Source organism: Odontesthes bonariensis, chromosome 2 (genome assembly GCF_027942865.1).
Source record: "Odontesthes bonariensis isolate fOdoBon6 chromosome 2, fOdoBon6.hap1, whole genome shotgun sequence".
NCBI classification, from domain to species: Eukaryota; Metazoa; Chordata; class Actinopteri; order Atheriniformes; family Atherinopsidae; genus Odontesthes; species Odontesthes bonariensis.
In genome coordinates, this window is record NC_134507.1 from 25444827 (window position 1) to 25471771 (window position 26945).

At 40.7% G+C, this 26945-nt stretch overlaps 1 protein-coding gene across 1 annotated transcript; it reads right to left on the reverse strand.

Moving 5' to 3' along the window:
* Window positions 1–19215: 19215 nt before the first annotated feature.
* mtx2 (metaxin 2) lies at window positions 19216–25404 on the reverse strand. Its single transcript, XM_075480560.1, has 10 exons — window positions 25246–25404; window positions 23828–23875; window positions 23694–23740; window positions 22302–22374; window positions 21893–21969; window positions 21660–21752; window positions 21539–21577; window positions 21318–21443; window positions 20993–21069; window positions 19216–20328 (listed from the first exon to the last, which is right to left on the reverse strand). The coding sequence occupies exons 1-10, from the start codon at window positions 25283–25285 to the stop codon at window positions 20169–20171; spliced, it is 780 nt and encodes a 259-aa protein (XP_075336675.1). The 5' UTR covers window positions 25286–25404; the 3' UTR covers window positions 19216–20168.
* Between the last annotated feature and the right edge of the window lie 1541 nt (window positions 25405–26945).

Genomic DNA, 26945 nt, shown 5'->3' on the forward strand with positions numbered 1-26945 from the left:
TACACTTGGCAGCTTTTTAATAATTCATATTGGCTGTTTTTGTGACAAACTCCAAACACATACTCATTACTTCTTTTAATTGGCATAGAATTGAAGGTTACAGTACTGAGCAAAAGTCTTGAGTCACCTTATTTCTTTATATTTTGCTTCCAAGCAGCCAGACTTTCTTGTAATCATTTCATTTGGTCTTGATCGACAGTTCTCCGGGCTTTCTGGAGGTCTTTCAAAGTTTTTCTTTGGACAGTGGCTGCTTTTTCACCAATTTCCAGTCCAGTACTTACCTCTTACTCAAAAGAATGTGCTTTTTGTTTGTTTAAGTAATCTAACACTGACCTATGAAATATTCAAGCATGAAAAGGGACCTGCTCATGGGATGAACCAGTGTTGTGTCTACACATACCAGACAACTTTGCTAAAAAAAAACAATCAAACATTTTTTTTCTTTAAACACTTTTTTTGCTTGCTGCCTGTCACAAAGACACATAGTTTGTTCCCATTTCATCTATAAATTGTGCCAAAGCTAATGGTTTGAGGAGACATAAAATACTTTTTTCTCACCAACAAGGTGATTCAAAGGAGCTACGACCTGAAGACTTGGCATGTTTCAGCGTGGTGTGCAGTGTGTCCCTAAATATTTTTTGAGGAACCAGGAAAACTCAAGGGAAAAAGAATAAAAGTTTGTAAGCCTAAAGAATATCCACAGCAGATGGCCAGTACCAGATATGGATGTATTTCAGAAAGAGGAAAATATCCAGCAAAGACCTGACACATGAGCTGAGAGATGCCTCTGGACCTTCAGCTGTTCTTTGGCCCAAGCCTCATCAGAAATGGGCTCCATGGAAGGGTGGCTGTCAAGAAGCTGTTCTTCAGGAAGGAAAACAGGGAGAAAAGGCTGAGCTGTGCCAAAGGACACAAGAAGTGGACTGAAAATCAGTGGCAGCAGGTCTGATGGAGGGATGAATCCTCCCCAGAGCCCGGACCTCAACATTACTGAAGCAGTGTGGGATCATCTTGGCAGAGAACAGAACAAAAGGCAGCCCACATCCAAAGAAGAGCTTTGGGATGTCCTTCAAGAAGCCTGGAGAACTATTCCTGAAGACTCCTTAAAGAAAGGACAGGAAGCTCGTCTGAGAGGGTTCAGGCTGTGTTGGAGAATAAAGTTGCCCATATATTGACTTCAAGCCTTTTAAACTGTTTTTCTGTTTTTCCCTTGTATACTGTATGTCCATTTATATTTGCACATGTTTCAATAACACCAATTTCCCATTTTTCCTGTCAGTATTTAAAGAAATTAGGGGTGATTCAGGGCTTTTACTCAGAAGTAGTCTAAACCACCCACCTAATTAGTGTTCCTCAAAGAAAACTTAAACATGAAGTGGCTATACTCGTGGCCTGTTACCTCATCTATATCACAAAGTGCCTCCCCAAAGGCTCCAAAAAGTTTGGTGTTGCATTTAATCTACCGTCTTCAGTCACTACCACAAAGAAAAGGTCAGGAAAAGCCTGCAGGTAGAACACATGAAAGTCCAGTTATGAACACAGGATGCAGTGGGGGGTCTGACATCGGCTTTATCCCAGGCGACAACAGCATCTGGAGTGTGTGGGTGTGTGTTAATCTGAGCAGAGTGTGTGTTTAAAGCGCAGCTGGATGATTTGCTATCCTATCCACTGGATGGAGGAGAGCTGGGGTGGTGGTCTAAGCTTGTTATTAGGAGCGCCCAGATTCTCTGGAAAGGGGCTGGAAATCCCTCTCTGTCTTTGCGTCTCTATTTCTCTCCCCGGATTTGGAGTCTGCAGTCCCCCTCAACCAATCCATCCTCTTTTACTGCTCCTGTGATTGTAGCATAACAGGCATTATCCAGAAAGCAACAGAAAATTGATTGTTATAGGGTTTATCCAGTGCTAATGTCTCTTCAAAAATCCCCCCACACCCCCCTTCCCCACTCATAGGAATAGGATTATAATAAAGTGCTGCAAGAATTGTAATACCTGCTCCATGTTTTTCATCATCTAAAGATGATGAAAAGGGATTCCTAAAACTATAAGAATGAAGAGATTTGAGGGTTAAAGGACAAATCCAGATTTAATTTTTGTCTAAGCCTGCAGCAAGTGTTATACTGAGTGCTTATTTTACAGTATAACATTAACTGTGCTTTAAATAGGTAGTGTTGTGGGGGTTTGTCCATTTCATCACGCACAACTCTGACCTAAATCAACAAACCATGTTTCCTTTACTTCAAAAAATACTTTTTAACCAAGCCACAATCTTGGCCTACACCTAATCAACTTTTGTTGACTATCCACTTAACTAGATCTAAATATAGCAATCATTATTCTCACGTTATTACAGTAGCTCATTTATGACCAAAGATACCGTGCACAGCTGCCTTTGTAGTTGAACATGAATAGTATGTAACATGTTGAACAAGATATAGTTGAGCAATTCTTCAATATACTAATTTTCTTCTTTTTCACAATATCTGAGCGATTTTTTTCCCCCAAATAATTATTCCATAACATATTCCCAATTTTTTCATTTTATTATTTAGATCATTTGTAAATGATGAACCTTATCCTGCATCCATCTTGGTTTTCAAGCACCGATGTAGCTGTTACAGACATCCCAGCACAAAGGAACACAAAGCCTCACGTGCACTCCTTACTTACAAGACTTAGATCACTCTTGCTTACTCCTTTGTATCCCCTCGCTGCCTGAATTGATTTACAATTATGTTAAATAAAATGTATTTTGTGTTTGCATCCAAGCAGCTCCTTCAATGTAGCTTCTTGTTAGCTTGATGCTAGCTGTAATGTTGTATCCTCATTTGTAATCGCTTTGGATAAAAGCATCTGCCAAATGCATAAACATAAACAGTAACACTAAATTAAGTGAAAATTGGTCATTTGGCATAAATTGGCATAAGTAAGTAGTTTAATAGTAATTAAGTATGTCATTTTATTGATGGTGCTTTTGCTGAAACAGGGCTTTCAAATTGAATAACAACATTTGTTTCTGTACAAGTTTTCAAGTCTTTTTAATTCTCATCATCTATGTCTTGAAACAACAGTTAAACAAACTTGGTCTATTAGAGGTTTACATGCTTTCAATAAAAAACAAAAACAAACACATGATCCAGACTTGTTCATCGCTCCTTTAATTCTTGTCGCCCTTCACTCTGTTTCAGCAGCTGTATTTTTAAGGACCCCCTTCTGGCAGGCCCAGTGAGTGCTCAAAAAACAGAGCACAAGAGAGGTGTTCAGTCTTTGTTTGAAGTATGCCAAATTAGCCTCAAGGCAAGCCACAAGTCACATTGTGAATTAAAATAAACTACTTCCACTAATTTGCAAATACTTTTACCACCTTGCTTGAGGTGGTTTCTGTCTGTTTCGAAGATACGTGATATGCAGAAGGGGAATGGAGACAACTAAAATGACAAGACTCACCAGCTGTTTCCGGTCTGAACTATCAAACAGTAAAAACCTTTAATTGATACATCATCGCAGATGTTGCAAGAGATGACAGTAATTCCGGAAGAAGTGCTTCGTCCATTTTCGGAAACTGAATTACAATCACTAGCAGTGTAGTCTATACCATCACCCTCTGGCAACACAAGGCAGCCAATTATTCACTTCAAACCAGTCAATGGAAATGTGTCTGAGTCACTATTCTTTTATGTAGCTTTTCAAAAGATTTTTCAGATCTGCCTGCTAGTGAATCGATTCCCAGCTATAGTGATGTCGGTAAGTAACGGACAAAGGGCCTAAATTACAAACAGGCATAACAGACAGTGCAGAGACGGTGTCCTCAGTGGCAGAGAACATCTGTCTTTGGTATGAACTTTGGACTCTTTAACTTTGCAATCTTTTTATTGTGAAAAAGAAATCTGCATAATTCACTGTGTGTAAAGGGAAATAAAAAATGAAAAAAAGCCAAGTAATCACAGAATTAAAGATGTCATATCTTTAATTATGTGATTTATGGACTATATTACTAAGTCCAGGCAAAACATTTGTGTAAAACAAGACATTCAGCTGGAATTTGAGACAATAATCCATGATGAGTCTCTAATTAGGAGCTAATCAGTCTCAGGGATGTTTGCTGGCTTCTTTATTTCGAGGATTTACTGCATCATTAAAAAAATACGTTTTGCCGCTGAAGAGTAAAACAAACACAAAAAAACAAAATAATAGTTGTTGTTACTTCTGAGCAGAAGGATACTGCAAAAAAACAGAGACACCAAAGCAAGGAGATCACAAAGGACAGCACAGATTTAGCAAACAAAAGTCAGATGACAAGTTCACCTCCTCACTATTTTTGCCAAAGCAGCTCACACTAGAGGCTGAGGAATGGGATTTTAGGACTGAAGCCTGGCCTCTCTGGGTTTGTGGATCTGGGGCTAAAGGCTAATAGGACACTGGAGAGCATCAGTGAGGCATGATGGAAAGCTGGAGATGGGGATTTCTGCTGAACTCGAGCAGTAAGAGATGGACACACAAACATACCCACACCCAGAGGGATTAAGCCAGTGGCCGGCGGCAGGAGTTGTATCTGATGCGTGATTCACAAATTAATCTGTAGTCCCACTCAATATGGATTAATGAGCCAGAAATAGCTCCTATTAATCTCCAACAGAAATAATGACATTAGCATCATTAGGAGGATCTGGATAGTTAGCATAATTTGGGTTTTTCTACACCACTGCCCACTTTGTGTGTGTGTGTGTGTGTGTGTTTGAGTTTCTTAAATTAGCCACAAAGCATTGGCAAGAAGAACTCTAAAAGTTGGGTGGTTAAAATCTGCAGAAAGTAAAGACTTTCAGGGTTAAGGGTTTGATTTGCTGGTTGAAAGATTAATTGTTCGAGCAAAGCGTTAACTCTGCCATGGTTAGAGGCGCCTATTCTTGATTAATTCAATTAGCTGCAAGTTCTGGTTGAGAGTCCGTTTTAATGATGTGTCATGGAGCATGTGCAACCAGCTGACAAATTGACGTCTTATACAAAAAAAAAGAATTTTCTTTAGCGAGCTGGTAAAGTTCACCTGCTTTTCTTCTTTATCTTGTTTTACATCTTTATGAGGACTTAAGGTTATGTATTGGGAGGAGATTTGTACAGTGATAGTTAGACTTGTCCTTGCTGCTTTGAACTACTTACAATATTTTATCTTAATTAATTTACTGTAGGTCTTGTTCAGGTCAGGGTAATGGCCTGCCATTGCATTTCAACAGAGAAAGACTTCACAATAATTAAGCAGTGTGAATTTGTGGGTGCTTGTAAGAGGGTTAGCCATATATTTGGGGGTTAAGATTTAGTTAAGATACAGTTTTGCATTTAAGATTAGGATTCTATGATGTCATGATAACAGTTTAGCTATTTTTGGGGAATGTTTGCTTTCTACTGGACTATTATTCCATCCTCACAGCCCTGCAGTGCAGTGGTTGCCATGACTTCCCACTATTTGACAGTCCCATGATCATCAGGTGCCCCTCATTCCCCAATATGCCCACGGGTATATTTACTCAGCACTGCATCCAGCTCTATGTGTAATTTTATGTCAGGCTGCTAATGAAACCAGATGTGGTTAAGTTTTGATGAATAACTGGCCCTGATTTTGTTATAAGAATTGAAAAAACAAAAAGACAAAGTAGCATAATTTATGTCAGAAGTCAAAAAGTGCAAAATCTCCTCAGGGTCCCAACACTCATAAGTAACAGCACTTAGAAAAAGATGTGGAACATAGAATTAATAAATAAACACAAAGTATACATACTTAAGTGAGAAATTCAGTCAGTATTGACACCAGCAGCAAGTGAGCCACTTGGCTTTTCAAGAAGCTCAGGCAAGATCCTCATCAGTCTATAGATTAAATCTGAGTCTAAACACAATCCCAAATAGCAGAAGCATTTATAATCAACTCAACCATAATGATACCTTTGGCACTTTGGCTCTGTCCCCTACCAAACACAGCAGAACAGCAGTCAAGAGAACCAGTAAACCACACCAAAGACTCAGGACCTCTACTACTATTGAATGGGCTTATAATGCAATAAAGTTCTATCTCTATTCCACTTCCAACATATATTATCCTTCATCAGCCTGCATGAATATTCCACCACTTACATTGGTCAAACCCTCTTGTGAGGTATCTCTCCTATAATAGTTTTAAAAGTACTTATAAGTACACTTTATAAGTGTAACTGGCATAATATTTCACTTGTTTGACCTGCCAGCAATTATCCTAAATGTAGATTCCTAAAGCAGGTTGTGAATTGAGCGCATAAAAGTTCATCTCTGTATTACTTTCAGTCACATAACAAATTGAGCATCTCAGTGGCAGAAACAAGCACCCTCACTTGGCTGTGGTTCTTTTAACTGCCTTTAACTGCTTGTCCTTTATGTTCTGGTTTGGAGCTCAGACATTACTTAGAAGTTGCTTACAAGCTAATGATTTTAAGTCCCTATTTGAACTCTGATGCATTGTCACCAGATGTGGTTGACCTCTTCCGCAGTTTACATTTGGGGATACATAAGTTTTTTTATCTGACAGCAACAGCTTATTTGTTCAGGTGGAGAGGGAGGGGAATCACGGAATGCAGAGAAAGTCAGAGTCACCCCCGGGGCTTACAACACATTATATCCTATGTCTCCTGTACTTAAAGTTTTAGTTTCTTCTTCTTTTGATTGATTACGAAAGGATCTGATTACATCAGTGAGAAATTGTTAGTATTACTTTGATAATAAGTGACATTTATTCTTTTAGGTGACACAATTAGTGGAGCTGCACTGGATATTTCACAGAAAAAAGTTTTCTGCTTGTCATTGACTGTAATAGGATCACACGAATGGCAAAAAAAACCCCGTAGAAATACAAAGCACGTCCCTGAATAAAGCGTGTATAGAAAAAGTGGAGATGGAACATGAAAGAGAGGAAAATAAGAAAGAAAACAGATGCCGGCGGCCCACATGACTCTCAATGTCCAGAACATGAACATGACAAGTACAGGAGAAACACATTCTTCTACTCCCAATCACATGCTTTCACTTTCTGCTCTCATGTTTCCAGTAAATACCACTCATGCACACATGGAGTTGTTTGAATGTGCCAAATATGTAAGCTCGATTCCAAGCAGAAACAAACACAACAAGCACAGGACCTTTTGAATTGTTTGTCCCTGAATTATTTCCTAAGAACCTCTCAGATGCACTGCAAGATGTTTCACTTTTCCTGTCGTTTATATAAAAATGGGAGCGGCGGAACGAAAGCTGGCAGGTAGGAAAGAGAAACCCTCTTACTTTTTTTAACTGAGCTGCAAAGACAGAATCACACTTCGGCCAGAACATGTACTGTGGTCAGAGGCTGAAGTGTGCGTCTGCATGTTGTTTAAGGTCTGATGGTAATAGGGCTCATTATGAACAACCTCTAATCAGTAAAAATAGCAATGTAGGTCAGTGTTTAGTCTACGCACACATGCACATAGGGCAACACATGCACATTTTTTTTGTGTTTCACATGATCATTAAATTTCACGGCACACATATGTGTATGTGTGTGATTACACGGTGTTGGGGTCTCTGAGGCCACTTAAGCCCCTCGGTCACAGAGGGCCTCACATGCATGCACATACTCAGAGTGAGGTCACTGGAGAAACAGTGACAGCTTCAGGAAATGAAACACACCTCAAATTACAGCTAAACAACATTAACTAACATGTAAAACATGTGGCTTCGAATGACTCGCCCCCTTCATCAGAGCCGTGTGTTTCTTGATTGAAACCTTTCCTTCTTCTCTCGACTACAAAAAACACAAACAGCAGAGTGTGAAGATGTCATGCTGAGAACACCCAGTACTTACTCTCCAGGTTGAATACTGAATTGTTTTTATTCATGCTATTTTTGCCAGAAAAGTGGTTTCCCCTTTTTGCCTTCACATTGTTGGAGTCTGCATACAGTCAGCCTCGCAGGATACATCAGGGCTTGTTTTCTTCCCTTAAAAAGACGCCATCTGCTGCTGTTTAATATTAAAATCCAGTTCCAGGGTTAGGTTAATCATTATAGTGAACATCTAAGTTTCTGTTTAGTGTTTTCACATCAGCCAATGCATTAAGTTACTCTTTGCTTGCTGGCAGTCTCTTGACATCACAACATTCTTCATCTGGAAATAATCTTAAAAAAATCCTATTGTACCTCACAGACTGGAGTGCTGCATATATGCAGTGTTTGGGCTGAAAGATAAAAGGCATACAAATCATAAACTCTATCGCACATATATATCTTATTATTCAAACCACTCTTATCTCCATGTGGTGTTTTCAGCCCATTCTTGTCGGGGGTCTCATGTTTTAATTTGTTAGTTGGTTGTGAGCAGATGCACAGTGCTGCCAGCTATAGATTCTTTTTCATACTTCCAGTTTCATAACACCTCACGGCAGCTACAACGCTTTTTCATGGTGTTCTCATTTTGTTACAATAGCTGTGTTTTCATGTAACTGTCAAGGAAATAAAAACTACATTTTCAAAGTTGCATGAAGTTGCACAAAGTTGCTTAGAAGAAAAATCAGGCACGTTTTCTTTAACTCAAGGGGAGCAAATCAATTCGGCTTCATGGTGTTACCAGACGTACAACCCCAGTTTAAAAAAAGTTGTGATGCTTTATAAAATTTCAATAAAAATAAGATGCAATGATTTACAAATCTCATAAATGGATATTTTAAACACAACAGAACATAGAAAACATATCAAATGTTGAAAGTGGGACATTTAACTCATTATCACAACTCAAAAAAGTTGCAACAGGGGCAAAAAAAAGGCTGGAGAAGTAATTGGTACTAAAACAAACCAGCTAGAGAAACATGTTGCAGCTAATTAGATAAATAGGCAACATGTCATTAACATGACTGAGTGTAGAAATGGTAAATGGGCTGTACTGTAACGCTTTTGCTGGTGTTGCTGACCCGTCAAAGAGCTATTATACAACAATTCCCATCTACCCATTCTCACACATACTCACTCATTAATCTATACATTGTTGCAGGCTACACAGTGCTATCTTCTCTGTCACACACATTCACACTCCAGTGGATACATGGGAGTCAATGTGGGGTTCAGTGTCTTGCCCAAGGAGACGATGTAATGTGTTCGGGGGAGCCAGGAATCGAGCCACCGACTTTGCAATTGGCCCATGAGTTGAGCTACAGCAGCCATCTGGCTCATTATCAGCTCTCAGTTCAAGAGCCTGCATATCTGATGGTATGGAGGTGAATTAATGCCTATGGAACTGGCAACTTTCACATCTGGAAAGGCACCATAGATGCTAAAAGGTATATACAGGGTTTAGACCAACATCTGCTCCTATCCAGGTGACATCTTTTCCAAGGAGGGCCTTGCATATTTAAATAAGATAATGCTAAACTGGTCTCATCAATTCCCAGATGTTTATAGACTGGTGGTAAAAAAAACAGGGTTGGCTACACAGTAGTAAACGTGGACCTGTCCCAATGTTTCAGACATGTTGCTGCCATCAAATTTAAGATTATCTCGTATTTGTCATGAAGTAGTAGAATGTCTCACTTACAGCATTTTATATATTTTCTATGTTTTATTGTGAATACAGTATTGGATTATCCATCCATCCATTTTCTACACCCGCTGAATCCGTCGGTTGGGTCGCAGGGGGGCTGGAGCCTATCCCAGCGGTCATCGGGCGAGAGGCGGGGTACAGCCTGGACACGTCGCCAGTCCATCACAGGGCCACACAGAGACAAACGAGACAAACAACCACGCTCACACTCACTCCCAGGGACAATTAAGAGTCACCAATGAACCTAACATGCATGTTTTTGGACGGTGGGAGGAAGCCGGAGTACCCAGAGAGAACCCACGCATACATGGGGAGAACATGCAAACTCCACACAGAAAGGCCTCGGCCGGGAGTTGAACCTGGAACCCTCTAGTATTGGTTTATGAGATTGGTTTATATGATGGGCCTATGTTCAAAACTTAGTAGTGTTACAACTGTCCCCAACTTGTTGGGTAGTGTTCACACGACACAACGTGAACCTCAATGCATGATCATAAAAAAAGTGTAACCATTTACTCTAGATTTTCCCTACAGTCTAAGCATGTATGTATATTCTAACTCTATCCATGTATTTTCAAAGTGTACCTGACCCCAACCATTGGAGGGTGAGAGAGGAGTAGAAAAGTATTGTGAGTGGAAGGAAAGTAGAAAAGAATGAAGACTGTTGGAAACATTGTGCAGTACAGGTTTCAAGCGCATGACAGTGTTCAGAGTGTCACTAAATGTAGCACCGCGTTAGTTCTGGCAGACCACGTAGTCAACGCGCCCTTTGCCTATTGGCTGACGCAAACCCAACCCTTATGGCTCCGCAACCAGCTGCGCTCAATGGGTAATCAGCTGCTGCTCGCAATTGGATGCTGGCATTTGGGGCACTTCATTTAAACTTGGTTGCTGTCACTGCTTTTTTTGCTCTCAGCTTGCACCCACCACCTCCCCTGCTCCACCGACTTCTCATTGCCAAACAATGTCATACTGTTGTTCATTGTTGCTTGCTCTGTTCTAGGGGGTTTGTTGCCTTTACAGCAAATGGAAGGCACTCCACCTGAGGATGCTGCTGTTCCCTGTCTTGGCTTCCATGGAGCTCATGGAAAAGTCGGGAACTTCCTCCGAACAGAGCCTACCGCCAAACATAATTGTATGCATTCAGAAGAAGCTTCTGAAATTCATCTCTGTTTCTCGTCTCGTTTTGACCAAGGGCGTAATTTTGGGTAGGGACGCTAGGGTCACGTCCCTACCAATATTCAGCCCCCTACTCAGGGTCTCCGCGGATCCTTAAAAGGTATTAAAAAGTCTCAAATAAAAAAAACTTTTTTTAAGGTCTTAAAATGTCTTAAATTTCGCCGATTTTCGAAGAGTGGCAATAAATTTCATCTGGGCGAAATGAAAGAAAGATATGTCTGGAGAGTCTATCGCTCTGTGCACAAAATGGCGACCGTTGACGTTCGAACTTTTGTGTGTGCGCCAGTACTTCCGGTGAAAACTTCCGGTGATTTGACAGCTAGCGCATCAGGTTAGGGCTAGTGGCCGTAAACAAAGGTTAACTTATAGCCGAGAAGAAAGATGATAATATAACGTAGCTAAAAAGACTAGCTTTCTTCAGTAGCCTAATGCTTACCGATTTAGCAAGCCTAGCAGCCTCGTTGCTAATGCTAGCCGCAGTAACGTTACCAACCATACCCGACGTCAAGGAGTTGGCTGAGCAGAGGCAAGATTATGGAGGGGCTGGCATAGTTAAGTTCATAATGGGTGAGTGCAGGTTTCATTCACTTGTTTTCATTCTTTCACAGGATTGATTCACTTCATTGGTTTATCCGATTGCTGGCCGCCGAGCCATTATGTGTCTGTTTTTATTCTTAGAGGTCTTAAAAAGGTCTTAAAAGTCATTAAATTTGTTGATTAAAAAATGTGAAGATACCCTGCATTATATGAGTTACATTACATAACACTTAGCTGACTTTTTTTTATCCAAAGCGACTTATAAGAACACATTATTGGTACAGTCTCTGGAGCAATGTTGGGTTAGTTGTTTTGCTCAAGGTCACTCCAGTCATGGATGGGGGTGTAAACAAAGGTAGCCTAATCGTGGGATTTGAGCCTGCAACCCTGTGATTTAAAGACCAACTCCCTAAACATTAGGATGGCTTGTTAACATATTGCACCTGCATGCCATTAACTTATGATTGGTAATGCAAAAAAAAAAAAAAAACTGTCGTGGAGCACTTTTGTGTCCCCACCAATGTCAAAATCAAAGTTACTCCCTTGGTTTTGACGAGAGTGGTTCTGACAGAAGTGTCATTAAGGTCTGTGGGTTAGCTCCTCTCAGCCCTTCTTCCTCCAGGTAAGCATTTGAGGCCAAGCAACAATTAGGAACATGTGGTAACTGGACATCATTCGATTGAAACTGGTCTGGAGATTAATACGTCGAAGTGCTGCTGAAGAATGTCCACAAATCAAAACTCAAGTTGTATCTGTATAACGATTAAAACAGTGAAAACTTTGTAAATGTACAATTAGTGAATCTAATTTATAAAACTACAATATTTTGCACCGTAGACCAATGTTAGTATTTCCCATTCTTTCATTAGATCAGGTTGGTACATCAACTCCTTTTTCAAAGAGGGAATAAATCTCTGACTCCAACACTGTTCCTCGTGTTTAAACTGTTTTTTTTTTTTTTTAACTAGAAAAGAACAGACTAATATATCAGGCTGAAACACAATCATCCTCAAAAGTCACAAATAAATTGTGGTGTGCGATCAGAGCTAACAATCAACTGGAAAAATAGAAATAAAAAGGGTTCAGCATACTTTGAATATAATAGTATTTATTTAGAGGATGAAGCAAATGGTTTGTAGTTTGCTTGGTCAGTGAAACTGGAGACGGGGATCTGTTCACAGTGGTTAGACAGGTTTCCAACAGTGACATACGATCATGATGAAGACGGTTTTAAATCCACTCTTACAGCACAATCCTCTCCCCCTCCAGTCAACTGTATACTCATTATGCTCAAAAGACACATATTTTCTGCCAAGATTTGACTAAACAGACTTAATTCGTCTCAGTTTACACACACACAACCCCGCAGCTTAGTTACTGATTGTTCTGTAAACCAGACAGAGACAGATGGAAATGGGTCTTAGTGACGGTAAACGGTACCAGGATTTCCCTCGGAAACAAGTAAAACAATTGCCATCTTGACCGCAAAGTTTATCATAAATCATCACTAAAGTCACTGACAAAACAGATTTTTTTTTTTTTCCAAACATTGGCAGAAAAGCATCAAATAACTGAGTGTTTTGGCATGAAAACCTTTTTTTAGCTGTGATGGAAGATCTCCAACATAGAATCTGGGCTCAGATCCAACATGTTTGTCTTTTTTTATCCCTAATTTCTACATGCATATTTATATTCAGAGAACTGATTGCTGGCATCTGCAACAATCTTTATATTTACACAGAAAATTAAAATGAACTCTTTGTACATCATATTCCAAATCTCAGAAATAAACATGAACCTATGCTGAATGTACCTGAGAGCCCTTTGCATGAGAGAAAACCCTTTTGGGAAGGAAAAGAGCATTTAATCTTCCTTCTTCATAGATGTCACCTTCTCCACCAGGGTGAGAATAAAAAATGTGGTGAATCTTTGTGCCAAACTGAGAATAACTGTAAGACATGTCCTGAATGTAAGTGTCTGACAACTAATAAAGGCATGTTTATTAGCATGTACTATGAAGGATGAAGAGACAGTGTGGGGAGCGTCTTTATGTCTCAGTACATCAGACATGAACTGTATTCTCTGACCTTCAGTTCCATGGAAATGTTAGTTTCATCTGGCAAAATTTCACAAATTGTTTTTAGATTGTAATACAATCTTAATTCAATCAAATCCAATTCATTACATTTCAAATTAGTCCAATTAAGACATACAGAGCCAATACAAAGAGAGTAACCTATAGCTAAGGAAACCAACAGATTGCACCGAAACTTCTCTTCAAACCAAACTCCTGTCCTGAGTGTGCACGAGGCGACTGTGGAAATAAAAAACTCCCTTTTAATCGGAAGAAACCTCCATCAGAACCAGACCAGGAAGAGTGGTGATCTGCCTCCACCAGCTGGGGTTCAGAGGGCAGGAAAGAGGGGACAACAAGCACCGTAACACCAGGCCAGGGATACCTGCTGAGAAAGAGAAACACAAGTTAATGACAACAATGATGTCATATGTACACGGAGAGTAAAGAGAGCCGAGGGAGGAGAGGTGCATCATGGGAGGTCCCACAGCAGTCTAGGCCTGTATAATACATAACTGTGGGATGTTTCAGGATCATCCCTAACTGAGCCATCCCTAGCTATAAGCTTAGTCAAATAGGGAAAGTTTTAAGCCTGATCTTAAAGGTGGAGAGGGTGTCTGCCTCCTGAACCTAAACTGGCAGCTGGTTCCACAGAGAGGGGCCTGATCACTGAAGGCTCTGCCTCCCATTCTACTTTTAGAAACTCTGAGAACCACAAGTAAACCAGCAGTCTGAGAGCTGTGCTCTGTTGGGAAAATATTGCACGATGAGATATTTAAGATCTGATGGAGCTCGGTCATTAAGAGCTTTATATGTGAGGAGAAGAATCTTAAATTCTATTCTGAATTTAACAGGGAGCCAATGAAGAGAAGCTAAAACTGGAGAAATAAGATCTCTGCTGTTAGTTCTCATCAGAACTCTGGCTGCAGCATTTTGGATCAGCTGAAGCCTTTCCAGAGAATATCTTAGATAGCCCAATTATAAAAAATTACAGTTGTCCAATACTGAGGCAACAAATGCATGGAGCAGTTTTCTGCATCACTCTGAGACAGGATGTTTTGTCAATATTATGAAGGTGAAAGAAGGCAGTCCTAGAAACCTTTTTTATGTGTTTCAAAGGATAGATTCTAGTCAGAAATAACTCCCTGTGGTACTAGAATCTAAGTAAATGCCGTCTAGAGTAACTATATAACTAGACAGTTTCTTCCTGGAGCGTTCAGGTCCAAAGGCAACAACTTCAATTTTGTCTGAATTTAGGAGAAGAAAATTCTGAGTCAACCAGTCTTTATGGTCTTTATGTCTGAGACATGTTTGTAGTCCAACCAGCTGATAAGACACAAAACATGTTGAATTCTCTGTAATACAATGCTGTGATCAATTGTATCAAATGCAGCACTGAAATCCAACAGGACAAGCACAGACACAAGTCTGCTATCAGAGGCTGAGAGGCGATCGTTTGTAACTTTCACCAGTGCTGTTTCTGTGCTCTGACGCACTCTGAATCCTGACTGAACCTGTTGAAACGGATTATTTCTGTGTAAATGATCGCAAAGTTGAGCTGCAACTATTTTATCAAGAACTTTAGACAAAAAAGGGAGGTTGGATATCGGTCTAATTAGAGGAACGGCATTTTCTTTCTAACTTTCTTGCAGTCTGCTTTAAAGGCATGGTTGGTAATCCTGTTCAGAAACACATTTTGTAATACTGGGTGAAATGGTCCGTCTGTCCTGAGAGAAATCTATACAAGATGTATTTAGAAAAAGGGAAGAAAATAATCAGACCTCTGTGGCAGCTGCAGGACTGAGAAAAAGCTGACCAATCCGAGATCAGCGGGACGCTGATCTCGGATTGGAGCGCCTACAAAAACCAATCAGATGCCTCTGCTTTCTGCCTACGCCCCCCTCTGTCGGCTCCCTGCTCCGTGTGCGCATGCGGTTCTACCGGTTTTGGATGAAGCACTGACGGAATGGGGAGGGGGGGGTGGAGCTTAGAGGAGGGGACACTTTCGAATCTTGCTAGCTCTCTTGCTAGCTCTCTAGGATTACCTACCATAGCTTTAAAGCACCTCTATGTAAATTATACCAAGGAGCCAGCCTCTTCTTACTGATTCCTTCATTTTCAGAGGGGCAACATTGTCCAATGCTGTATGCACTGAATAATTGCAAACAAGGTTCTTTATATCCTTTATCAAATTAGCGTTTTTTACAGTGTGACCTGCTTTGCACATGACTGCATACTCTGTAATCCCATTTAGAAAAGGAATCTGTTTGTCTCGAAAATTAATCTCCAAAAGTGTACAGTTTCCTAAAGTTGGGGATCCAACAAGAGAAAAGTTAGGAATGGTCCAAATTCAAAGCAGCAGAGACTGAGACATCTTCTCTTTTCGGGGGTTAACTCACAGGCTGAAGCACTGATTATACAGACAGCTCATACCATGGGATTGTCCACGTATTTTAAATCCAATTTTGTAATGGAAGCTAAATCTCAAGCTAAAGCTGAGATAATCCTTTTTATTTTAGAAAGCTTCCTGCAGAGATAGAAAAGATACCACAGAGCAGTTTTTTATAAGCAGTGTAACATCCCTTATAACAAATGAAATAGACTTGAGTCGAATCACAAATGTTTGTTTTTAATAAACAGCTTGATTTGTAATTATTCTCTTGTCCCATTTTATTCCTCCAGTGAGTTTTCACTGGGATGATTATTTGTCTGTGTTCACTGAAAATGACTGCGTGCAAATAGTTTCTGTGTTCTTACTATGAGTGTGTAACATGAGTTGAGAAGGGCAGGGTTTCCTGCAGCGCTGTACTGGCACCAAGTCACAGCAAAGTGGTGGGAAATCACAGCGAATGTAGGAGATTGTGTCACATTTAAATTAGCACAGTCAGCCACTAAACTTCAGTGAAATTATTCCGTTCAAGGCTGTGCTTTTTTTTTTTTGGTCATGTACAGATGTAATGTGTACAGACTTTTTTTGTGCTTGTGTGACTTACACAGACAGACCCACGGGCCCTCGGCTCAGTCTGCCTGCCTGAGGCGCCAAACAACACTAAAGCTGCTTCAGTGCTTTGACACCTGAGAATCCACGCTGATCCAGTTTATGGGATTAGACACAAACTGGATAACCACCAGAAAAGACATATTGCATTGGTTTTAGCTAATTTAGAAATAAAAAAAAGTGCACTGTATGCATACACATGCATAAACCTGCTCACCCACTCACTAGATGCAATTAAACTGAGTCAGAAAACAATCCTCTGTTCCACTCACCGTCCAGATTATGAATCATCACTCACTCTGATTATTAAACTGTGTAATTACTACCCTGCAGAAACATTGTCTAATCTGACACTTCACATCACAGCTCATGCACATTCACACCCCTGAACACAAAACTTTTTTAATGCATTTCAAAGCACACACACACACACACACACACACACTTATCTTTGTAATGAGGACATCTAGCATAACATCTTTTTTGCTTAAAGAGCTGAAAACACCAGTACACGTTTCTGAAATAATTCCCTAACTATTCACTTATATCACAGCAGTATTGCTTTGCATTTTTTTAGGTCAAACTGTCAAATGGGGTAAAATGTGAAGCACTTCAGGAGGGGGAAAAAAACTGTCAGCAGGTCTGTTTAAATAAGCTATATTTAACATCAATATTTATTAGGAAAAAAATAAGTTTCCACAGCTTTCCTTATTTATATTTCCTCATGTTTTTTTCATTTAGTTCCATCTTATCTCAGCAGGGATGAAGAAGAGACAGAGTGATGGTGGTGACTCCCCATCAGTGTGATGAAAAAAACTAGTTATTTCTTCCCATGCATGGGAATCTGCCGGAAAAAAAACGGCTCTACAAAAACAGCAGACACTGTTTTGGTTGTGAGATGTTTTCACACCCTGTGTCCCTATTTTTCACAATGAATTCAGCAGAGTTGAAATCACCGGAGGTCCCTCCAGATTTGTCATGATCAGGTGATCAGTCAACCGCCAAGCACTAGCCTTATGGTGCCCCCTTGTGGTAGAATTCTGTCATTACAACTCAAAGATCTGATACACAGAATAAACCTCGTTAAATTAATTCTGTATTATGTTTATAAATATCATGAAGACAATTTGAGTCATTAGGAAATCACATAAATTAACCCAGCAGCTGGACATGGGCAAATATAAGTTACTGTCCCCATCATTCTTTCACTCTCTGTGCGCATTATCAATGTAGCAGTATTCATGAACTTCACTAAGCACCATGAAATACCTCAAAGAAGCATGATGCAGTCTTTACTGAAATAATGAAACTGTGAAACTAAACTAACCCCCCAAAAATAAAGGCCCCCTGGAATAGATATTTACAACCTTGGTTTTTAGTTGACAAAATGTAAAAAGTAAAGTTTCCATTTGCAGGAATGATTTTTCCCAGAGTCATTTTCACCATGAGGACGTAACAAACCCAGGGGCCAAAGGAGTAAAGGAATCTACTCTCATCCCAGAAATAAGTGTCAAAGAGATACACAACCAAGAAATGTGAAAAATGTAAATATAAGTAGATAATGCATTTATAACAACCAACCAAACAAACAGGGAAAGATAAGAAAAAAGTACTACTTTGACAACAAGGAGTTGGGAAATGTCACAAATATGTCACAAAATGACCCTAAAGTGGCTAAACGGCTCCAAGCAGACACAAAACTAAAATGTGATACAAAGGAACCTAAATCAATTGTAAATGCAAAATGACCAATGTGAGACTCTAAACACCTTTGCAGACATTGAAAAAGACCATCGTAGATGTGAAATGAATCCCGAAAGAGGCACAAAACAAGCCCAGAAGCATGGATGTGAAACACCCCAAACTGCGTACTTTCCATAAAAAAGATAACAGAAGGTCAGACATCCCAGAATGAGAGGTAATCACCCTTTATGTCTTTGCTTCCTGTGTTCTGTCTCCCCTGGAGAGCAGAATGAAGTGTAATCAGGTACATCTCGCTCATCAGGCGTGACCAGCCAGCCTTATTCTGTCTCTGCACCATATGACTGCAGTGCTTATTCTTTGACAGTTCAGCATTGACTTTAATGGAAGGATTAAAGTGACTATATTTGTTAACTGAAACTCATGTGTGGCCAGTTTGTTTTACTTCTCATGAGCACCCAGCTACCCTACAGCTGGGTTGTTGATGCTGAAGATTTAAACCTTTCTTTGTGCAGGATTAGTACCAAAAACACACTGCAGCCGTCTCTGACTCATCTGGAAAATAAAAAATCTATATTACTAAACCTTGGGTTAATGTAAGTGTTTCAGTGTGTATTTTAAGAGTTTATTGTAACATTAAATGATCGTGTGGCCTCCAGGTCTTTTGGACAAAAAAACTCCACAAATAGGTGTAAACTGAAATCTCTCTCATGAGATGTACTTTTGTGTTTATTTCCCTGTCTGCAGTCTGGCTGATGACCTCCAGTTTTGCAGTGTTTGGTCACTGTGGGTCATCACTCATGATGTCACAGCTCCTGGAAGTTCACAGGTCAAACCCTGACCTCACAGGAAACTTGGAAGACAGACGCTCACTCTGTCTGCCACGCACGCTACAACCAGATCAACCGCAGGGCAATCGGAGGTGATCAGACGTTACCAATGAGCTTGCATGAGACCCGGAGGCAGAAACACACAGTCAAGTATGCGGATACAGCTGCCAATTAAGCCCCCCCCCCCCTCCCCGAAATAAATGTGTGAATAAAACTGGGCAACATGCATCTTAAATATATACAATGTGTTTTAGCAAAATATCTAACTGTCAAACTACCTGTCGAGGTGTGTAGATTTGTTTTAGAAGATCACACAATGAGCTTCGATGCTCAAACAACACTTTTTATTGGGGAAAAAGTCTACTGAGCTGAGTGTCTTATTAATCCTAAGTAGGCACTTTCCATTCACGCAAATAAAACGATGTGGAAAAACTCAAGGAGAGACCACACCTTCTTCATCGTTATGCTCGTGGCTTTTGTACATAAGAAAAGACAACTCTGGACTTTAATGATGCACGCACACACACACTGCTCTGCGTTTCTTGCAGCAAGAAAAACACTGAGTGCCATTTGACCTCAGGCCAGGGTCAAGTGGAGTTCTGCCTTCTGAAAGGGCGGTCATGTCGCACAGCTGTGAAATCTACACCCTGCCTCTACATATGCAACACAAGGCAGCCTTCCAGTGAAAGGGTGTGAAAATGATGGAAAGAGTAAATAAGTCAATAAATAAGTCTATGCTTCGGTTTCATAAAATATCCATCCAGCTGACGTACCCTTGAGCCATACATTTAATCCTCGCAAGCTTTGGGAGTTCTTTTGATCTTCTGCACAGTGGAAACTCATGTATTGGCAATCCAGCTAAAGCTGTCGAGGTTGACCAGACTGACTGGTGTGTTTGCTGCATGTTCTCCAGATTATTCTTAACTTTGTTTTAATTAAATATTGTAGATGATGTACATATGTTGAGAATTACATCAAAGAGTGGCATTTAGTCCGATTTCATGGACTTTTGTGCTGGGATTATAGTAAAGATTTCCCTCTTAATTTGTTTTAGACACATCTCACATCTTAAAATAACTGGCTCCTCTGAAGTCCTAGCAGCTGCAAGCAACAATGTACAAGCAGGAGGCAAAGGGAGAGGAGAGCCAGAGTCAGGAGGGGACAGGTATGTGGATATGGGGAGTTTTTAAACCTCTCAGTGCTACAATAAGGGGAATGAGAGAAGGTAATGCAGAATGTACAAGATGAGATGACCGAGAGGTTATTTTCAGTCCTTCATGAGCTCTTGTCTTCAAAGTAGGTCTGCTCGATGCGTCTGCAGAAGGACAGCAGGTTGCTGTTGCTCTTGATCCGCTCTGCCAGCTCAGAGCTGGTCAGTCTGGTGGTCAGAATAGTGAAGAGGTGACCGAACACCAAGGCATCCAGCTCTGTGGGCCTATAAAACACAGGGATGCACACACTGAGTGTTTGTTACTGCAGAAATCAACCAAGTAACTATATGCATGAAAGCTATGGCAGCTATAACTTTTATTTTCTTTTTGATTAGCGTCATATGGATCGGACGACACTGGATTTGAATTTATTTGGATAATAACTAGATTATAAATGCCTCGAATGCGACCGTATCTTTAAAATACCTTAAAATGACTTTTGTTTTGATTTGGAACTATATAAATAAAACTGAATTGTATTGAATGTCTTGGTTTCAAGTACAGATTAGGTCAATACTCTGTTTCACCTGAGCATTTGTCATGATGCGCACATTTCTTGTTGAATAAACACTAGAATAATTCATCACACTGTATTTACAGTGGATCACACATAGATTAAACCTGCACTGCACTTCTCTCGCTTTGAATCTACCATTCCTAAAACAAATCAATCTCCTGAGGAGGAGGAACAAACTTACGGCTTTTTAAGATGTTGTAACTACTTTAAACCACAAGGTGGTGCTCAAGGAAAGTCAACTGCCTCCCATTTGGGCTGAACCCCAATACAGCAGCTGCTGAAGCTGCTATCAATCAACAATAAATAGCTGCTGTCAACACCTCAAACATGTAGCAGCAACAAAGTCACAGACAGACAGAAGGGACACCTACTGTTTATTAAAGAAATATGGCTGTGTCCCCAGCCTCTGGGAGAGAGCCTGGCAGCACTGGCTCACGTCTTCATAAACCTAAAAAGCAGACATGAAAGGAAAGACGGCCAAGCATTAACCGATTGATCCAGGAGTTTTTGTTAGAAAATAAAAACATTTGCTAAGAACCAAACTCAAAAAGACTGAAACCATCTTAAATACTGGACATTTAGTTTTAAAGAATTTTGCCGAGAATAAAGAAAAGGGAGAAACAGGATCACTGACAGCTTGAAAAGGAATGTAAAGCTGGTTCTGCATCAGAAAACCGCAGCCAGGTTGCTGCTCACCTGCTCCAGTGTTTTCGCACCCCAGCCGACGGCGTTCATCTTCCTGCGCACCTCCCACTGCTTCTGATAGGCCAGGATGTTGCTGAGAGGCCACGAGTAGGGACTGCTGTACCTGGGACGAGAGATCTGCAAAATATAAAAGCCCATGTGAAGCAGGGGCCACGAGAAGCTCACTTAGATATCTGTTTTTCAAACCGTCTTTATGAGCCAAGAACACACACCTCCGCAACTGTGCCGTCATCACACCACTGGATGTATAACTGCAGAGAGGAGAGGGAGCCTGAATGAGAAGCTGTTCCAGTTTGTGGTTTCAGGTGTGTGTTTTGTGGCTTGTGTTTGTACCTCAGCTGTAAGCAGCATGTTGTTGACCAGCTCCATGTACGCTTTCATCTCAGCTCTCTGAACATCATCTAAGCCGTCGCTGAGAGAGTGACCCTGAGAACCAAAAACAGACCAATCTAATTTGTCCATCTTCTCATAAAAAGAACTGGAAAATGACTTCCTGGGACACTGCTGACAACTTTAGGTGATAAAATAATTCGAGGTGCAAACAGCCTCCATGTGTGTTACATCACCTTTGCCTTTGTGAACTGCACTATCGGTCCCAGTTCCGACACCACTTGGTTCCCTACGTGGATAAAGGGAATTTTACCTAAAAGGAGAGCAGAAAGAAATATTTCAGCGGCTGAACATTCCTGAACCAGCTACAATAAGGATATTGATATCCTTGCCTATGCAGGATACACATGACAGAGAGCAGCAAATATGTATCGAATCAACTCAAAAAACAAACATCTGTTCCAATTCGAGCCAGAAATAATCTACTTATATGAGAAATAATCACACCACATTACTGTGTTTGGATACTGAAAGATAGAAAGGCTACTTAGAAACAAGGACTGGGAGGCAGCGGCAGTGCTGGGAGTTCAACTCTGAAAGATGGAACAGAGGACATTTGGTCCCTGCAGCGCCGTGTGTACTGACCGGACGGTGACATGTATTCAGCATTCGCTCTGCAAACCACCTGCACCGGCAGACCGCACATCCTGAGGTAGGCCTGCGGAGGACAAACAGGACAGCTGTTTAAAATATCTCAAAGTCATATTTAACTCAAAGTATATCGACTGTTGAGAGTAACAAATTGGAAATATGTGCTCATCTTGACAGCTATCTTTGGGAAAGATGTGAGGTATGCAGTCTGTTTCAATCCACAACTTTGCCCATAAAAAGCACTACGTCCCACACGCTGGACGTCTAAAAAAAATTATGTGGGCTCTATTTATTCATTGATTTTGTGCCTCCTCTCTCCTCCTCTCTGTTACCATGGAGATTCTATGTGGAACGGTGTGCCGACACAACACAGGGTCACTTTCCTCTTTAGCCTGGAGGATGCAGCATCCTCAGTTTCCAAGAGGAAAACCTCACATTTTGATTCATCAGAACTGTTCCCACTCCTTCTCAAGCCAACTTAAATGAGCTCGGGGGTCAGTGAAGGTTTTGTTTCTAGATGCAATCAATATTTTTGTTGTCCGTTTGGGTTTGGCATTAACAACAAACTGTTCACTAAAATGGTTTTCAGAAGTGGCCTTGAGCTCATGCAGTGTTTTTCCCCTGCAGAATCCTGCCTGTTTCTGTCACGGTGCCTCCTGGGGGCCCAAAGCCTCGTCCCCACGGCACATATTTTGTATTGCAGATGGAAAAAAAAAAAACACCCTGAAAACTATGTATTTTTAAACAGTCTCCTTTTACTGGGTGGTGAAATCTCTCCAACTTTGCTTTCCAAAGACTGGGTCCACGTGATCGCCATGTCGGTGTACTCCTCAGGTGTCCAGAGCAACTGTGCTGTGAATACCGGGCTGCAGAAAATGCCAGATGGCCTGCTAAACCAAGCTGTGAGCACAGCATGCAGGCCCACATGAACGTTTAACTGATGAACAAGCAAAAACTCCTTCAGTCTCAGATGTGTCCCGCCAGCTATCTTTTTAACATTATACAGCTTTTCCACTCTTTAGTTGCCCCTTTCTGAACTCTTCTGAAACATGCTTCTTATATCAAAGTCAAAATGTGCATCTATTTTATAAAGAACAACATCATTTGTCAGTTTTAATATTTGATAAACTGTCTTTCAAATGTGAGGTTTAAATGATTTGCAAATAATCTTTTTAGATTTAAGAGAGCATTCAAACTTTTTTTGGAAAACTTACTTAAATAAAGACATTACTGTATCAATAAGCTATATAACAGTAGCACTACTGTTGTAAGAAATGTGAGTAATCAACTGAATAGCGTAGAAGTGCGCAGAGAAGCATCATTGTTGGGGAAACAAAAGTCCACACAGGATAAATGTGCTGAGGAAACACAGGAAAAGAAGCTTACCTGAACAGCAAGAGATGAGGCGCAGTCTGAAAGCAGAATCTGATCCTCTGTCAAAGCAACAGCAAATTAATGTAAGCTACTGAACTAAATGTCACACAGACAACACATCCTGCTCCTCCAATTGACCGACTTACCCTTCAGTGGTTGGTACAAGGTTGCATTTTCAGGCCAAGGCTCAGCAGCTGTCAGTATCAAAAGCAAACAAACAGTCACACACAAGGAGAAAGTGCAAAACTGCAGAGTAATGCTATCCTCTGTTTAACTGTGCAATGTGTTCAGCAGGAAATCAGTGTCCTTAATCTTAATCTAACGCTAGAGTATTAGATACTGTTCTCTATCCTCAATTCAACTTAGAATAACTAGCCTTCAGGGTTTATTTGAAACTTTCAGCAACCATTCGGGGAGCTTCGGGTAAATGTCACAAGTGGCCGACAACAACAAACCACAATCAAATATGCTGGCAACCGGCATATTGGGTGCAATAATGCTTCTGGAGCACAGACCAGGGATCAGACCTACAGTATGAGTTCAGTCTAAAGTAAGTTCTACCACAAACTTTGGCTGGCAGGTTCATCAAAGACTCTTAATGTTAACATGAGGGCACTGTTTAAGTGGACTTCTGTCATAAATAATCTCTTTCTTCACTGACATAAGTGTATTCCTATTTGTTACAATCATGTTTTGTATTGTTAAGTATTGTTTATGTTCTTGTTTAGTAGCTTAGACTGGAAACACTCCTTGGCCTTTCTTTTATTACTTTACTCCAAAGTACAACTTTGAAACATGACTTGATTAATGGGATTTCTTAGTCTATATCTCTAATAACCCATGTTTAGCTTCCCTTTCAGACTTATATGTGCTGAAACATGCATAAACACAATTAACACCCTGCTGATTATCTGAAACGCATATCTAATGCTCCAGGATCCAAGTCAGCAGCACTGTCCTCCCTGCTGCCATGACTGGATGCTCTACCATGGTCAATATTGCTGTAATACTGTTTAGCGCCACTAAAGGGTTAAGTGAGGTGAGCCGTGCGGGGCAACACTCCAGGTTGAACGAAGAAGACGTCATCCGCCATCTTTGACTTTACGTTGGTAAGTGAACGCAACACAGTTTAGCTGCCTTTCAATGAAGCTAGTCGCGGTTTTGTGCCTCGACTCAAAGCTGTAATCATAATGACCCCTTGTGAAGTGTTTTTGTGTGAAGTCACCGCCCCCCTCTGCTTTACATTTGGTATTAAAGGGAAAAACAGAGCAATTTAAAGTCCTTCAACCCACACAACTCGTGTTTAGCCATGTAGGACACACAGACTGACAGAGTTACATCAGGGTGCCCCAGCAGAGCTGGTCTTTGCTATCAGGAGAAAACCGGACACAAAGACAGCTGTCGTTGTCGTTACTGCTGGACTATCACGCCTCTTTAAACAGTAAAGGTCACTATTATCCGGATTACTAATGTTAAACAATACCACATTACTGTCGGCGTTAGCGAACGTGAGCTAGCTGGCTAAGGTTAGCCTAATAAACATTGATGAAAGTGAGCACATTACCTGCGATCTGCGACACAAAAGCATCTGCCGCAAGAGACATGGCGCTTTGGTAATACCCTTTTTGTTAACTGTAATGAGACAGTAGCTCAGTGGTATTTCATGTCAGGTTAAGGGCAAGTGTTGTTCTGCAGTACTGCAGGGGTCCGCCCACGATTAATGTCCCTAAGATACAATGTACCCTAGATTTTTTTAGTTCCACTTTACGCCCCAGATGTAGCGCTGTGAGTGGAATTGTCCATGTCAGCACCCTGCTGTAATGTGTAATGTACTTGCTTTCAGTGTGGTATAATACGACGTTTTTCTTTGGGTTTGTTTTTATTTGTTGGTGTTCAGTATAAGCACCGTGTAGCCTACACACAGGTGTAGGCTACTAAAAAAAGCCGGATTCCACCAAAAAAACAACAATTTGATTGAATTTTTTAGGTATGTTTCGCAAAGCCAAAATATTCAGCTATTAGATCAAATGCTTGGTGTCATATCAGTGTTTTGCTTTTTTTTTTTAAAGAAATAGCTGAATTAAGCACTTCACTTATTTGCCGCCTACTTTCCTTTATTTAGCGTAAACCTTTATAACACCATACGTGCTTTTGTCTGAAATACAGATGTTTGATAAAATCATTTCCTCCTATAGAATCATTTCGTGGATAGCAGATGCCTCAGCGTGTACAGTGCCCTTGAGCAAGACACTGAGCCCCACATATGATCATTGCTATAGTTGTTCATACAGTAGATTACATATACAGAATATCATAAAACACGTGTGTGGGCGACTTAATTAATAAAACTATGTATAATATATGGAGCATTTATCGTTTAGCCTATGTCTATGAGAGTCGATAGGTTGACATGCGTCGGGCTGCAGTACGTATAGGGACCAGTAGGGGGCATCACAGCTTCATCACACACACAGGCCGGCCGTAGAAAGCCAGTAAGGTATGATGTGCTTTTGCATAAAACGTTCAATTAATTTCTACAAAACGTGACATGTTTTTGCTAAACACCAGAAGGACTTGTGTAGACTGCCCGATGTACATACAATTCTGAGTTTTGATGATTAGATATTTCTAATTCACGTTTAATTTCATGCCACTGGGTAAAATAACAGAGCGGTTTTGCTCATATCCCAGTTGCCTATGCAGGCATTTTGTTTCCGTGTTGCCGTGTGATCGGTTGTGTTTGTGGCGGTTCTTCATGTGATTTTCCAGTTACTCTTTGCCAGCCCCCGTGGTGCCTTCCCTGCACTTCTAACCACGTCTCGACCGGAAGCTGCCAATTAGTGTCTCTCAGGGCTCAGATCTCCCTCTTACACACACTCAGCATGTTTCAGAGGCAGTGTTTTCCTGCTCACACAACCTTAAAGTCTGCCTTTTCATTGTCATGAAGTTTCACGTTTATAGGCCCATTTTCAAGAAGTTTTAATATTTAATGCCAGACTTTCTGTTTAATTGTGCGCTGCCTTCAAAGTATAGTCCTCCCAATGATTCCTTTAATGATTAAACACTGTAGGATCACTAGGCTCAATTGGAAAGATCATCTAAATCCACCCACAGGGGACAATCTTCACATTTTAAATGCTCTTTGACTGAGTAATAAAGCTCCAGGTCTTGGCTCACTTCCACTGGCTCGACGTTCCCTTACAACAAAGATGGTGTAGCCGACAGATGATCCCACTTTTTGTAAGATTCATAATGTGCCCATAG